This window comes from Rhineura floridana, chromosome 2 (assembly GCF_030035675.1).
Source record: "Rhineura floridana isolate rRhiFlo1 chromosome 2, rRhiFlo1.hap2, whole genome shotgun sequence".
NCBI lineage: Eukaryota > Metazoa > Chordata > Lepidosauria > Squamata > Rhineuridae > Rhineura > Rhineura floridana.
Window position 1 is genome coordinate 217,311,676 of NC_084481.1, and position 14,485 is coordinate 217,326,160.

Sequence of the window (14,485 nt, forward strand, 5' to 3'; positions counted from 1 at the left end):
CTTCTTCTGCTGTTTTCCCCTTTTTTTCCTTGTTGGAATTGCTTGCCATTGCACTTTTATAATTTCCTTTTTAAGAAACTCCCACCCATCTTGGACTCCTTTTCTCATTAGGGTCGCTTGCCATGGAACCGTACTTACCATTGTTCTGAGTTTATTAAAATTGGCTTTCCTGAAGTCCAGGGTGCAGGTATGGCTACTCTCAGCTTTTGCTTCTGTTAACGTCAAGAATTCTAGATCATTTATGAACAAGTTAAAAAGTACAGGTCCCAGTACTGATCCTTGATGGACTCCACTTTCTACATCCTTCCATTGGGAGAACTATCCATTATTCCTACTAGAAAGGTGTGTGTGTGTAGGTGCTTGGAGCAATATGCCTTCCTGCAAGTACTGGTTTGTTGCAATTAACAAAAACACTAAAAACCCATTAGTTTGTATGTACCATTGTTCATATAATTGCAGTTCTTATGGCAGCTTGTGTGAGTGGGGTAATACCTTTGGGTTTCAGAAATGTGCTTTACATTGGGCTGCCCTGAAGAACTGTTCAAAAGCTCCAGCTGAAACAGAACACTGTGACCCATTTGAAGGGAACCAGAAGCACATTTATCTGCCATTGCAGCAGCTGAATTATTTCCAGGCAAAATTCAAGTGGTGATTTCAACCTTTAAAACTCTTTATGGCCTAGGACAAACAATCCCAACCTGGTCTGCAGACCACCAGTGGTCAATGGCACCTCTATGAAGAACAATTAAAATTTAAATTCTATGGAATTCAAATTGTAATACAGTAAAATACAATATATGAAATAAAAGAAACAATAAAAATGCCAGTAAAAGTCATACAGCATCTAGCACAGCACATTAAAATTGCTACAAGAGGCAGAAAAAAAATAAAGTGGTCCACAAAGACCCTCAACCATTTTTAAGTTTCCATGGGGAAAAAAAGTTTTAGGACCTACCTAGCTTTTTGTTTCCTAAATTGTTTGCTTTTGTGTTCACCGCCCTGAGGAAGGGTGAAATATAAATTCAGTTAATTACTGCTATTACTATCTACTACATTACTACTACTAGGAGAGTGCATGTTTCCATATGATTCCCCCTCCCATTGAGAACTGAAATGATTCTACATGATGATCATGATTCCCTGAGGAAGTGTGCCAAAGCGCATTTTTAAAAAGGAAGTTTTTAGAGAAAAAAGTGTTAGGCCCAATTTTTGAAGCTTCCACTTCTAATTACTTTTGGATGCTTGTATACTTTTTATTTTATCTTATTGCTGTTTTATGTATTGTGAGCTTGATATGTGTGATCTTTAGATTTGCCCTGACGTTATTGTAGAGTATCTCAAGTATATGCATGAGGCATAATAGAAATTTATATATCTAGGACCCAAGGGGGTGAGGCTGACATTTCTGTCTCATCTCCCTCCCCTTCCACATTTTACAGAAAGTTATGCCATCGACAACAGTGGCAATGCAGGTTGACGTTTCAGCTTTCTGTTTGTTTATGACTATTGACTGAGCAATCCATGAATGATGTGTCTTAGCACAGGGGAACTTCTGACTCCTTGCTCTCACATCAGCTGTCTGCGAGTCTGTTTCCCTCCCCCTGGTTTTGCCTCTTGCTATCTTTGTTTCTGTGGGGACAGAAAAAGAAGCTTGGCATTGTGAACTCTGCATGTGTCATTTTTTTAATGATGTGTCTTTTTTTCTCTTTTCTCCCCTAGGCTACTTCTGTTTTGGATGTCAGATATACATCTGCATCATGAGAAGCTCAGGTAGCCTAGAACAATTTTATGTTTTGACTACTGTGTTATACATGATATCAGGTATTAGCAAAACCTCAGACAGCCATCTGCGTCATATCTCCGTGGACAAGCAGCTGTTACCAAAAAGAGAGAGAATAAATCACAAACTCAAGGCAAAAAACACGTGTGTTCCTGCGCTGTATTTGCCTTAATTTTCTCCTCATCCCTCCATACTGCCTCCACTTGCGCTTCTGCAGTTCCTGGGAGAAGTTCTCTGTTGTTCAACAACATCTGGCTTCAAGCATTAGCTATTCCTCAACCATCTACACACTGCCATGTAAACCTTTATGAACTAGCCCTCCTCCCCAAGCTCAGAAGTTGCTTTCTGACAACAGGAGCGCTTCTACAACTTGCTCCCTGATAGTATGTATTCTATATGGCCTTGTGTGGTTTCAGCTTATTTTCTGATGTAATCATTATTCTTAAGGTGACGTTTTTAAATCTTTTCTTAAAAAATAAAATCAAATGAATGAGCTTTCTGTCAAAAAAAAAAAAAAAGGTATTGTGCTCATGCCAGGTGGCCTGGCGGTTTCTCTGAAGCCAGGGGACAAGGTGGGTGAATGTGATTTCAGGGTTGCAAACAGTAGACCACCACCAGCCTCCTCGCATGTACAATTCTTTCCTCGCAGTTGTATTCAGCTCCTTTTTTTTAGAAAACTCGCCATTTTTACTTGTGATTTTTATTATCATTACTGTAATGGACCTTTTTATTTAGTGCAAAAGGGAATGTGCATTCTGTAACCTGCTTTGAAATTATCATATGTATATACACACATACACCATGGCATTCAATATACTTGCGTTATTACCTCGAATGCTAACACAAGTGAGGGTGTGTGGTTTTTTTACACTCTAGTCTAGGAGGTTAAGGCAAAACAGCAGCCTTTTCTATTTGCTTCGGAGTTCTTTTGCATTTGCTAGCATCTTGTCATCTTAAGGAAGAGACCTCATGCCCCACTGAAGTGAATGGAGGCTGTACAGTAGCCTTGCTTGGTTAATTGTTTTCCTGGACAAAGTGCTTGGCCTGCAGTGCAAATTAGAACTTCAGTCCATTTAAATGTGTATTTAAACAGAGGAGACCACCCCACAGTGTAGTCTCCAATGCCCTTTTTCCCACCCCAAGAGCTCTTTCTTATGCTACCCTGGCAGCATCCAAACTGCTGTCACCTACTTCCTTACAACACTGGAAGCCCTGCCATGTGCGAAGAGCCATTATGGCAAGTTCCACACCAGCACTGTACTTCCTAGGGGCTGGGGTGAAGCTAGTATGGGAAATAGAAGAGGTGGAGGCTTCTCCTTAGGGTTCTGACCTCAGCAGCATGGGAAATACTAATGTCCAAAGGAGCACTTCAACTAAAATATGCAGGAAGTAGAGTTCTTTAATACTTTCGTCAGCAAATTAGTTGTAACAATGCAAAATTAATGTAATATTTTAATCGGGGCTGTCCAGAGAGGTGTGTGTGTGTGTGTGTGTGTGTGTGTGTGTTTTAGTTGATTTCATTGTCAGGTTACTTTTAATGTAGAAATCAAATTTAAATAAAAGTTGCATCCTCAATGTTGATGCTTTTTTAAGGCACTGAGGGAGATTAATTTACAGCTTCATAAACTTACCACTCTTTAGACAGAAAAGCAATCTTTAATAGTTTCTTTATCATGCCCTTCATACAGTAACAGCTTCAAATATAAGTGCGTGCCCTTCACTTGAAGTCCCACGGATTTTAAAATTGACCCTCCACCCATGAACTGACCTACCAATTAAAGCTGATCAAAGCTTGCTGTCTTCATACATGGTTTGTTTGGTATGCTAAATGCCACCACAAATATATGGGGAAAGAGGTCTCATCATAGCTCTTGTTTCCTGGAGTAATGTAAATGCCTTATTTTTAGAAGGGCCTGTCCCTTCTGTTTTGATAATTAAAAATATATGCAGTTGAAGCACAACAGGTGGCTTATTCCATAGGCCCTGCATTAGTCTATGTAAACATCTTAACTGCTGCTGCTTAGATAGCTGTGATGCTTTTAAAAAAAACAAAACACCATCCTCATCATTGGGGACTTCCACTATGCATGAGAAGGCAGAAAGAACACACTTTGTCATCCTTTTCAGTAGCTGAAACCACAAAAGAATTTCAGCCAGCTGTTAGACAATTATTAGTGATCTTTTCCAATGACCACAATAACAGCCCAACCATCTGCCCATTTTACCCTAATTGCTTAGAGCAGCGAGAGGGGACCTGTGGCCCTCCAGATGTGGTTGGACCAACTCCCATCACCTCTTGCTGGCTGGAGCTGATGGGAATTGTAATCCAACCATATCTAGAAGGCAGCAGGGTCTCCGACCCTAGTTTAGAGCTGGGAGGGGGAACCTTTGGCCCTCAAGATGTTGCTGAACTACAACTCCCATAATCTCTGGCCATTGGCCATGCTTACTGGGGCTGATGGGAGTTGTAGTTCAGCAACCTCTGAAGGGCCAAAGGTTCCCCACACTTGGCTTGGGCTGCAATCCCAATACCTGTCTACTCAGAGGTAAGATCCATTGGGTTCAATGGGATTTACTCCCTGGTAAGTGTGTATTGGATTGCAGCATTAGAGAATCAGGAACAGCCCCAAGATCAAGGCTAACTCTAGCCACTTGGAAGTACCTTTTGAACAAGGCTTCAAGCAGCTGCCTGATAATGAACTGTAGGAGGCCAAGGTATAATGTTACCTGTTTTCTTATCCAGGTTAAAAACAAACATATAGATCACTCCAAGAATCACGTAGAACAACGGAAATGATAAAACCCTTTGAAAAATAACACCAGTAAATCTACTGAGGAGCAGAGGCATTGAAAAGCACTAGCATGCAAATGGTAAAATCTTAGCCTCCTTCCTTAACTCCTAAGTGACACCTCCTTGTGCCTGTTGATATCTGACCCAGATTACCATCTCTGGAAACTGTTTTTTAAATTATTATTATTATTATTATTATTATTATTATTATTAGCCTATACATATTGAATTGCGTGTGTTCCCTGCCAGGCAAGGTTACAAAGAGTTGCTGCTTCCAAAAGTTGTGATACAGAATTGGCATATTTCAACAGTGCCCTAAGTTGGCTTTGAGTTGCCACCAAGTAATTTATTTAATTTTAAAAACAACCCTGGACTTAAATAAAAAACAGCTACAGTACTAGGCAATGTGCAATTTTATAAAAATAAAGAGTTCTCTTATGTAAATGTTTTATATTACATTAGCAAAGGATATAATAGCCAGTTTGGGATGGTTTGAAATGGTCTGCCTCAAATCCATACTGTCTGAACTAAAATGTATGATCATTGCTTCACATGATGTATATGTTGCCTAACTGTATTGTTTGAGATTGCGGGTGTGGGGGAATATTTGAAAGCTCTCCAACACAGAAAACTCTCATGCTATTGAGAATGTTAGGGACCCATCTGTACCTTTCATCTAAAGCAGTATCATACCACTTTAAACTGTCCTGGCTTCCCCCAAAGAACCCTGGGAACTGTAGTTTGTTAAAGGTGCTGACAGTTGTTAGGAAATCCCAATTCCCCTCCCCAAAGTGGTTTAACAGTTAGTCCCTCTTCCCAGGGAACACCCGGAATTATAGCTCTGTGAGGGGAATAGAGGTCTCCTAACAACTCTCACCACCCGTAACAAATTACAGTTTCCATGATCCTTTGAGGGAAACCGTGACTTTTTAAAATGGTATGGTATTGCTTTAAATGTACAGTTCAGATGGGGCCAAGGACTGGAATGTCTCTCTGACATGCTAGGTTTGCGTCTGTAGGGAACATTTATGTAGGGTAACATTTGATCTCCCATCTGCCACTGAAGTGGTGCAGTCCAGCAGGGCTTATCATGTGACTTAGCTCTGAATATAAGTATGTTGCATTGCTCTCTTCAGCAAACCTACCAAACATGATCAGAAAGAGATTGGGTTTTGGCTTGATACCCTGTGGAAGTCAACATACAATCCTTCTACCAGGAAGAGAAATCATGTATATTCCTTCACCTCTTCACTGCTGTCTTATTGTAGACATCCATACAATAGACTAGCACTGACTTTTCACCAGTTAATTGAACAATGCCTGCAACTGTTCCATTACGAAACAAGGGGAAATTATCTAGCTTTCAGTGTTTGTTTTTTAGAATAATCTGGTCTTCTGTATTGAAAGACTTCCGTTTTGTTGTTCAAGCATTGTTTTAACTGAGGCTCTGCATTCTGATTTAGAAAGGTCCACAAAGATTACTACAGAATATGTAATATTCACTTAAATTTTGTTTCTTTAAGCTGTCAATGTGAATGTTATATATATATTGCGTAAAATGGGAAATTTTATTCCTTCTAAGTTATTGTGCATGATAGTATCGCTAAGACAAAGTGGTACTTTTTTAAAAAAAATAGGTCTAGAAATTTTAAGAAATGTATGTGCGCCATAATTTTTACATTTGTTCTATTTAATTTTTAAATATGGTTGTGCAACATGCTAGGATATTTTTTTCATTTCCCCCAATCTGCTCTCCTTATCCATCAGAATGCCTTGTTACTTGAATATTGTATCCTAACTGGTCTGAAACACAGCAGTCAAACTTCTGTAAGAACCAGGGGGTGGGGGTGGGTAGGGAAAGCAACACATTCAATGTATGTTGTGCTTAAAATAGCTTCTGCAAAAGTTGCACAGTCATACGTTTAGTAGTGGCTACAACTGGCAGTGCAGCCATATAAGGGTTGTTCTCATACATATTTCAGGGATTTTTTAGATGCTTTTTACAAATTCTCCTTTGGAAGTTTATACATCTGTTGGGGAGGGGGAATTGTGCCCCCTCACCCCACTCCCTGATCTTTGCGCCACTGCAGGCATTCAACAGAAAGTGTGGAAGAGACTTCTGCCCATGTATAGCTAGGTATCCATGGGGTCTTCAGTGTGATCAGAACCCTGCACAGTCAGGGTTTTTGATCATGCGGAACACCCTATGCAAGTTGTATGTATATAGATGCCCCTTTCATGCCTTCTGCTAAGCACACAGAGATTGGAGGAAAGGCACCTGGCTATTACCTTATTCTCCACTCCATGTAGTCAATATATGCATGAAGGTGTTAAGGAGGGGTAAGCTCTGCCTTCTCATCTGCTAGTCAGTGTGTTGTCTGCCTAGCCTGTCCAGCAATGCCTCTCAGGAAGTCAGGTAGCACCTCCCTGCCACCACCACCCAAAAAAGAGCCAGGTTAGAGTAGAGAACCAGTGGTTTGTTCGAAAGTAAAGCTGCACTTCAGGAGAGAATCATACTGTCCTATTCTACAGCCTCAAGTGGCTCATTTCAAGATGTACCAGAAATGCCAAACAGAAGGCTCTCAGATCAAATGCCAGCCAACACAATTTTTGAAACTTTTGATAGATGGGTGCTTAGTCCCAAGCATGACATTTACACTAGCCTGTGGGCAGGGATTGATGTATTTTTTTTCCAGCAGCTAATCCCATGCAAAAGAACCCCCCCCCTTGAAATGAAGTAGTTTGTCATGTGGCATTGGCAGGCCAAGGAAGGAACGTTGTTTGAGAAAACAAAGAGAAAAATCTAATGCCTGTTTGAGTTGCAGAAACTAGCTTCATTGTTCTTTGAATCTTGATCTTTGGTAAAAATTGTAAATTTATTTAGCAACTTTTTTTTTAAGCACAAAAACTTTCCTCAGTTGATACCCTGGCCAACAATTTTGAAACCTGGGTAAAATATGCTAAAAGCTGGATAAAATGTGCTAATTGTCACTTTAACTCTTTGCTCTTGTTTAGAGTCTGTCTATCTGTCTCTCTCTCTGTCTCTCTCTCACACACACACACCACCTGTTGCGTACCAAATACAGTCTGAGCATTTTGTTATAGCCTAACTTCCTTACTGTATAGACGAGTGTTAAGACTTTTCAATTTTAAAACAAAAACCTGCAAAATTAGCAAAGTACAAAAATGGCATAAGAGAATAAAACTTTTTTTCTAAGTCTGTATTTTTTAAAAAAAGCATTTAGACTTGGACTTGAACCAAGGACAAAAATCAGTGTCACTATTTTTAATGAGTTTTATTAGCTCCAGTTTGTGTTCTTAGCATGTTGAAATCGATACATCTTGTGCAATGCCCTAAATCCCAAGTATACTCCTGCTCCCCAGAAATAATGCAGCTTTTTTTTCCCCGGGCACAATCCGCCATGCACTGATGCTGCATAGCCTCTATTCATTTCAATGGGGCTTGCACTAGAATCCCTCACTTGTAAGCATCCCTGGAACAGATGGAAGCTATACATCAGCAGTGCCTGTTGGATAGAGGTCACTGTGGATAGTAAAGCACAATTGCAGTGAAAGCTTCAGTTCTAAAGAGAAGGTCAGTATATGTCTATGCATGTTGTATATTAATGAGTGTTTACATTCATATTCTCAAATTTAAATTTATACTGGAGTGTATAGTTATTCCATTATGTAGATTTTATCAGTTTTGTTGAATTCTCATAGACAGCTTACAAGGTTCACCCACCCCCCATTTGCAGAACTTTATGATGTTTAAGGTTAAGTTTGCAAGTATAATAACATTCTGTATTAGCCTTTGAAGTGATAAGATTATTCATTGGGGGTAGGGTTTTTTTAAGTATGTAGTAATAATGCTGTTGTAAGTAATATTTTCATGACTCCCCCCATCGCATTATTTAGTACATTTACTGTGATGAATGGTCATAGAATTATAAAACTGCTTAGCCACTGAAAATAATAGTTTGGGGGCTTTTCTTTTTCCCCTCTTTGAATTATCAATTTACTGTAAGAAGAATAATGAGGAGGGGAGTTCACGATTCATTTCTGAAATTCTACACAGTTCATTTTTCTATGATTTCCAATGTTTGCTGACATGAAATTAAAAAAAATCAAGCCATTGATGTGATTAATGTGTGTTTAAAAGCCTCGTTATTCCAAAATGGATGGGACTGGAAACTGATTGCTTGTCAACCCTAGGGCCACATCTGCACCTTACATTTAAAGCAGTATCATACCACTTTAAACAGTCATGGCTTCCCAAACAAACCTGGGAACTGTAGTTGGTTAAGGGTACTGAGAGTTGTTAGGAGACCCCCATTTCGCACAGAGCTACAATTCTCAAGAGTGGTTTAACAATCCCTTTTCCCAGGGAACTCTAGGAACTGTAGCTCTGTGAGCAAAATAGGGCCCCCCTAACAACTTTCAGCACACTTAAGAGTTGTACCAGGCACAGCTGATAAAAGGGGCTTCCAGTGACAAAGCATAGATACAGCCATTTTGATTGCATCAGGATCACAGGGAGGTGGGGTGGGAGGAGGTGGTAAAAGGCAATGGAGACAAGATCCATGTGCCTGAACTGAGCACAGGGGCAACAAGATTTTGAATATGTAGATTGCTGAAGAGTGGAGAATTTAACCTCGCCTCCCCAAGCAATCCTGACACAAAATCACTTTCCCCATGCTCCTTAACAGGATTATTCATTTTATTTACTAGAACTCAGAGCCGCGCAATGAAGCAGAATGTTGGAAGATTCAGGACAGAAGATTTACACAGTGCATAAGTTACGTTCACTCCCTCAAGAGTCAGTAATGGCCACCAACTTGCAGGAGGATTAGACAAATTCATGGCGGATAAGGCTGTCAGTGACAACTAGCCATGATGGCTATGCTCTACCTCCACCGCTAGGGGCAGCATGCCTCTGAATGCCAGTTGCTGGAAACTGCAGGAGGGGAGAGAGTATTGCACTCAGGTCCTGCTTGTGGGCTTCCCATTGGCATCAGGTTGGCCGCTATGAGAACAGGCTGCTGGACTAGGTGAGCCTTTGGTCTGATCCTGCAGGGCTCCTATGTTCTTACCAAGGAGTTTTTCAAAATGAAATCATAGAAGATAATAACAGGAATATATAAAACCAAAACGTTCTGTTTTATAAAACATGATAGTAGGCATGTCTGGAATTGCCCCTCATGGAAAACTGTAAATGTACTGCCTTCAAGTCTATTCTGCCATATGGCGACCCTATGAATAGGGTTTTCATGAAGCCGAGAGGCAGTGACTAGCCTAAGGTCACCCAGGGAGCTTCATGGCTATGTGGGGATTCGAACCCTGGTCTCCCAGGTCATAGTCCAACACCTTAACCGCTATCTAAATAAAAATACCTTCAATAGGTATTGAAACCCTGACAGGGCCAATGGCTGTCTTACGGTAACTGGAGACTGCTCTTGCGCTCAGGTCCTGATTGCCGATTTCCCATAAGCATCTGGCAGGCCACTGTGAGAACAGGATGTTGGACTAGATGGGCCATTGGCCTGATCCAGCAGGCCCTTAAGTTCTTATGCCATGTGGTGCCTTCAAAAGAGTTTTTCTGGATGATTTCAGTAACTCACTGGGGCATCAGGCATAAGATGATTTGCAGTTACGAAGATCTTTTCCCCATGGCCCACCTGTTGGAAGTGAGGATGAGTGGGTAGGGCTCTCTGGATCTTGGTGTGCTACACAGAGCAGCTGAAAGCCACAGGTTGTCCAGATGTGGTGTAGACAAATCTGAACTAGCTGGACCAAAGTTCTGACGGCATAAGGCAGCTTCCTGTGTCGTTGGTTTCTGCATATATGGATAACCCTGTGGCAAAAGCCACAGCTCCCTGACAGAGGATCTGCCTTGCATGCTAAAGGTCCCAGGTTCAATCCCTGGCTTCGCTAGATAGGGCTGAGAATGTTCCTTGCCTTAAATCTTGGACAGTGGCTGCCAGTCAGTGTAGACAATACTGAGAAAGGGGGACCTAAGGGCCTGAATCCGTATAAGGAAGTTTTCCTCAGTATCTGGCTGCCTCTGGAGAGTCCCACCTGAGTGATGACAATAACTGGCTTGATGACACACGTGTGAAGGGAACGCCCCTCATACTTTCACATTTGTGTATCTTCCTGATTGTTACTGCTGCAAACCTCTCCCACCTTCCAATGGATGGTGTCAGGGCAGGCCTTTGGGATGTGCGTCCAGAGTCCCACTCAGCAGAATGAACAGGAGGGCCCCCAAACACAGCAGGGCTGGCTGACCACAGTTGATGTCCACGAAATGATACCATCTAAAGAGCCCTCTCCATTGTAAGACCATTAAGTCTAGAGTCAAATTACTCAGGGCGCCAGATGGACTGATTCAGTATAAGGCAGCTCTCCATGGGTTGCATTCAACTAAGTCCTACTCAGGGTACACCCATTAAAATGAATGGACCTAAGTCATACCTACTAACTTAAATTAATAGTTCTCCTGTGTATCCAGCTATGGCACTGCCTCCAATCCAACCGTGTGAAGGTGGGGCATTCTGCTCCACAGGTGGCTCTGCATGCTGAAATGCTGTCCTAAAGATACCCACATTTGGCTGTCAGATGCCATCCCATTTTAACACTGCCAGTTAGCTACCAGGCTAAGTTCAAGGTTCTAGTTTTGGTGTACAAAGCCCTATCCAGCTTGGGACCAGGATATCTGAAAGATCGTTTTACCCCTTATATACTCAGTTGATCACTACACTCTGCAGAGGGCCTCCTGCAGGCACCATCTTATCAGTACAAAAATGCGAATGTACTGCCTTCAAGTCAATCCTGACTTACGGCGACCCTATGAACAGGGTTTTTATGGTAAGCAGTATTCAGAGGTGGTTTACCATTGCCTCCCTCTGAGGCTGAGAGGCAGTGACTGGCCCAAGGTCACCCAGTGAACTTCATGGCTGTGTGGGGAATCAAACCCTGGTCTCCCAGGTCGTAGTCCCAACACCTTAACCACTACACCACACTGGCTCTCACATCTGTTCTGCACAACATAGGAAACGGAGCTTTAGATTACTGGCATCAACCCTTTGGAATTCCCTCCCCTTAAATATTAGACAGGTGCCATCTCTGTTGTTTTTTCAGGGCCTACTGAAGACCTTCCTCTCCCAACAAGCCTTTGAGGTAGAGATTTTTCCCAGGCTGTATCTGTATTAGAGTTATTTCATCACTTGTTGTTTGCCACCCTGCACTCCTTTGGGAGGAATGGTGGAATATAAATTTAATAAATAAAAACAGAATAAAAGAGTAACACCTGGCGACCACCAGATACTTTGGACTCCCAGCTCTCATTAGCCAGAATGACCAATGGTCAGGGTTGAGGAGGGCTGTAGCCTAAAACATCTGGAGGGCACCAGATAGGGGAAGGCTGGTGTACCAGATTTCAACTTTCTGTCTATTGTGGAAGTACCCTAATAATGCTACTCCTCCATCCTGAGAGCTAGTGAGATTGGCAGCACCTCCTCTCTTTTTAAATACTAGGGGGGCTTTGCCCCCCTGCTCACTTTGCTTGCCCACCAAGGACTCCCAAACCACACACAGGCAACTCCCCAAAGCCCCCCTAACTCCCAGGCAACTCCCAAAATGGTCCCCCAGGCACTGCCGCTGCCACGTTTTGGCAGGTTACTGGCCTCCCACAAGCCCAGGCTGCTGCTGGCACTGCCCTGCCTCAACCCCTTACCTGCCTCTCAAATTGTCATTGTCATCCGCTTCCCTGCTCGTCTGCCCTCCCACTGCCTGCCTGCTCACCTGCCCCTCACCACCCGCTTGTTCATGCCCTGCTGCTTTCTTGCCCCAGCCACTGTGCACTCGCTCGCTTGGTTGCCCGCCTGCTCACCTGCTGTCCCCTCCTGCCATTGACCCCCACCTGCCACCCTTGCTTTCCTCACTCCCTTGCCTCGCTTGCCTGCTGTCCTGCTACCGCACCCCAGCCCAACCCATGTGTGATAGATTTCAAAAAATATTATATAGTTAGACAGAAAAGCAGAAGATGTTGAAAAACAATCCTGTTTCAAGGTCTTCCTTCCAAAAAGAACAAATCAGCCTCAAATATCATAAAAGGATTTATTTCTTAGGATGTTCTAGGAATTGTCAAAAGATTCCAAGTGAACTTGATTCTCTTTGAGTACTAAGTGTTTCAGATAACCAGGAAAATCAATTTTGGCTGAAGAGGAATACTGTATCCAATAATCCTTTGTATCTCTTTCTATTATTGTTGCAGTCCCTTAGATTATGCTGTCAATGTACTTTAGGACAATCATGCTGTTCTCTCAGTCTTGCAGGAGTATAATACTGTTGTAATATGCAAACTATTATTTATTATTTTAGGTTAACATATACATACAGGTTATGATTTTAGGTTAGCACATACACATACAGAAGATGCATCCTACAGAAATGGAACTTTGTCATTGGAAAGTTATTTTTCTTTCTATTTCGAGATCCAATCTTGCATATTGCAAACTGCAAACTCATACTCTTAAGAGCAGGGGCAGTGGGCTTTCATAATTGGTTCAACACTGCCATACCGCTCTAACAGTTAGGAAGTTTTTTCTGATGTTCAGCTGAAATCTGGCTTCCTGCAAATTGAACACATTATTCTGTGTCCTGCACTCTGGGACAATCAAGAAGAGATCCACGTCCTCCTCTGTGTAACAATCATAGAATCATAGAGTTGGAAGGGGCCTTGTAGGCCATCGAGTCCAACCCCCTGCTTACAGCAGGAAATCCACAGCTAGAGCATCTCCCGCAGATAGCTGTCCAGCCTCTGCTTGAAGACATCCAGCGAAGGGGATCCCACCACCTCCCTAGGCAGTCGGTTCCATTGCCGAACTGCCCTTACTGTCAAGAAGTTCCTTCTAATGTCCAATCTGAATCTACGCTCCTGCAACTTAAAACCATTAGACCTAGTCCTACCCTCTGGGGCAGCAGTGAACAAATCTGTACCCTCCTCTATGTGACAGCCCTTCAGGTACTTAAAGAGTGTAATCATGTCACCCCTCAGCCTTCTCTTCACCAGACTGAACATGCCAAGTTCCTTCAACCTTTCCTCATAAGACTTGTTCTCCATACCGGCTATCATCCATGTCACCTGTGATGTTCCTATATTAATGTATATATGGTAAGTGTTGGTTGTTTAGAAGATACATGGTAAGTGGAGTGAAAGAGGAGGGGGAGTGAATGGGCAGTAGAATGCTAGATGATTGGCTGAGTGTTTAAAATGGCTGAACATATAAAAGGAAGAGTGAGAGTGGAATCTGGGGGGAGAAGAGAAAGAGTGGGTTGCTTGGTGGTGTTTGAGAGAGTTGTTTGCCAGGAGAGAGTGGAGAAGGAGGGGGGTGGAGTTCGGATTAGTATTGAGTAAAACCATATGCTTATGTGCCTTAAGAAGAAATCTTGTTAATCTTGTTAGCTTTGTTATCTTTAATAAATACTTAATTTGATTTACCAAAGGCCTGATCCTTGGCTGGGGTTTCACAGACCAGAAGGGAGGGTAAGGTAATGACCAAGGCTGAAGGGGAACTGTAACAAATGGTGGCAGCGGTGAAGAGAATAACAATACCAGTATTCAGAGTCTCTGGGAATACTAGTATTAGGACGTGACTGGTGGTTGCCTAGCAGGGGCATCTGTTGAGATCTGTGCTAGAGCGGGGAGAGAAAAAATAAAATAAAGGACAGTCCGGACTGGTGGAGTCCCTGGTGGTGCCTAGTGACAGGCAGTAGCCACGCGCAGGTAGGAACCTGACAGGGAGAGCCAGGGAAGGGCGTCACATCGCCCTCTTCTGAACCCGCTCTAACTTGTCTATATCTTTCTTAAAATGAGGTGCCCAGAACTGAACGCAGTATTCCAGATGAGGCCT

At 42.5% G+C, this 14,485-nt stretch overlaps 1 protein-coding gene across 2 annotated transcripts in view; it reads left to right on the plus strand.

The window, feature by feature from the left end:
- Positions 1–8,702, plus strand: part of RCOR1 (REST corepressor 1) — a 172,851-nt gene extending 164,149 nt beyond the window's left edge. For both annotated transcript variants that reach the window (XM_061612205.1, XM_061612204.1), the window contains exon 12: positions 1,720–8,702. In XM_061612205.1, coding sequence (XP_061468189.1) covers positions 1,720–1,761 — 42 coding nt within the window. In that variant the 3' untranslated portion in view covers positions 1,762–8,702. The remainder of the gene's footprint in view (positions 1–1,719) is intronic.
- The last annotated feature ends 5,783 nt before the right edge of the window (positions 8,703–14,485 follow it).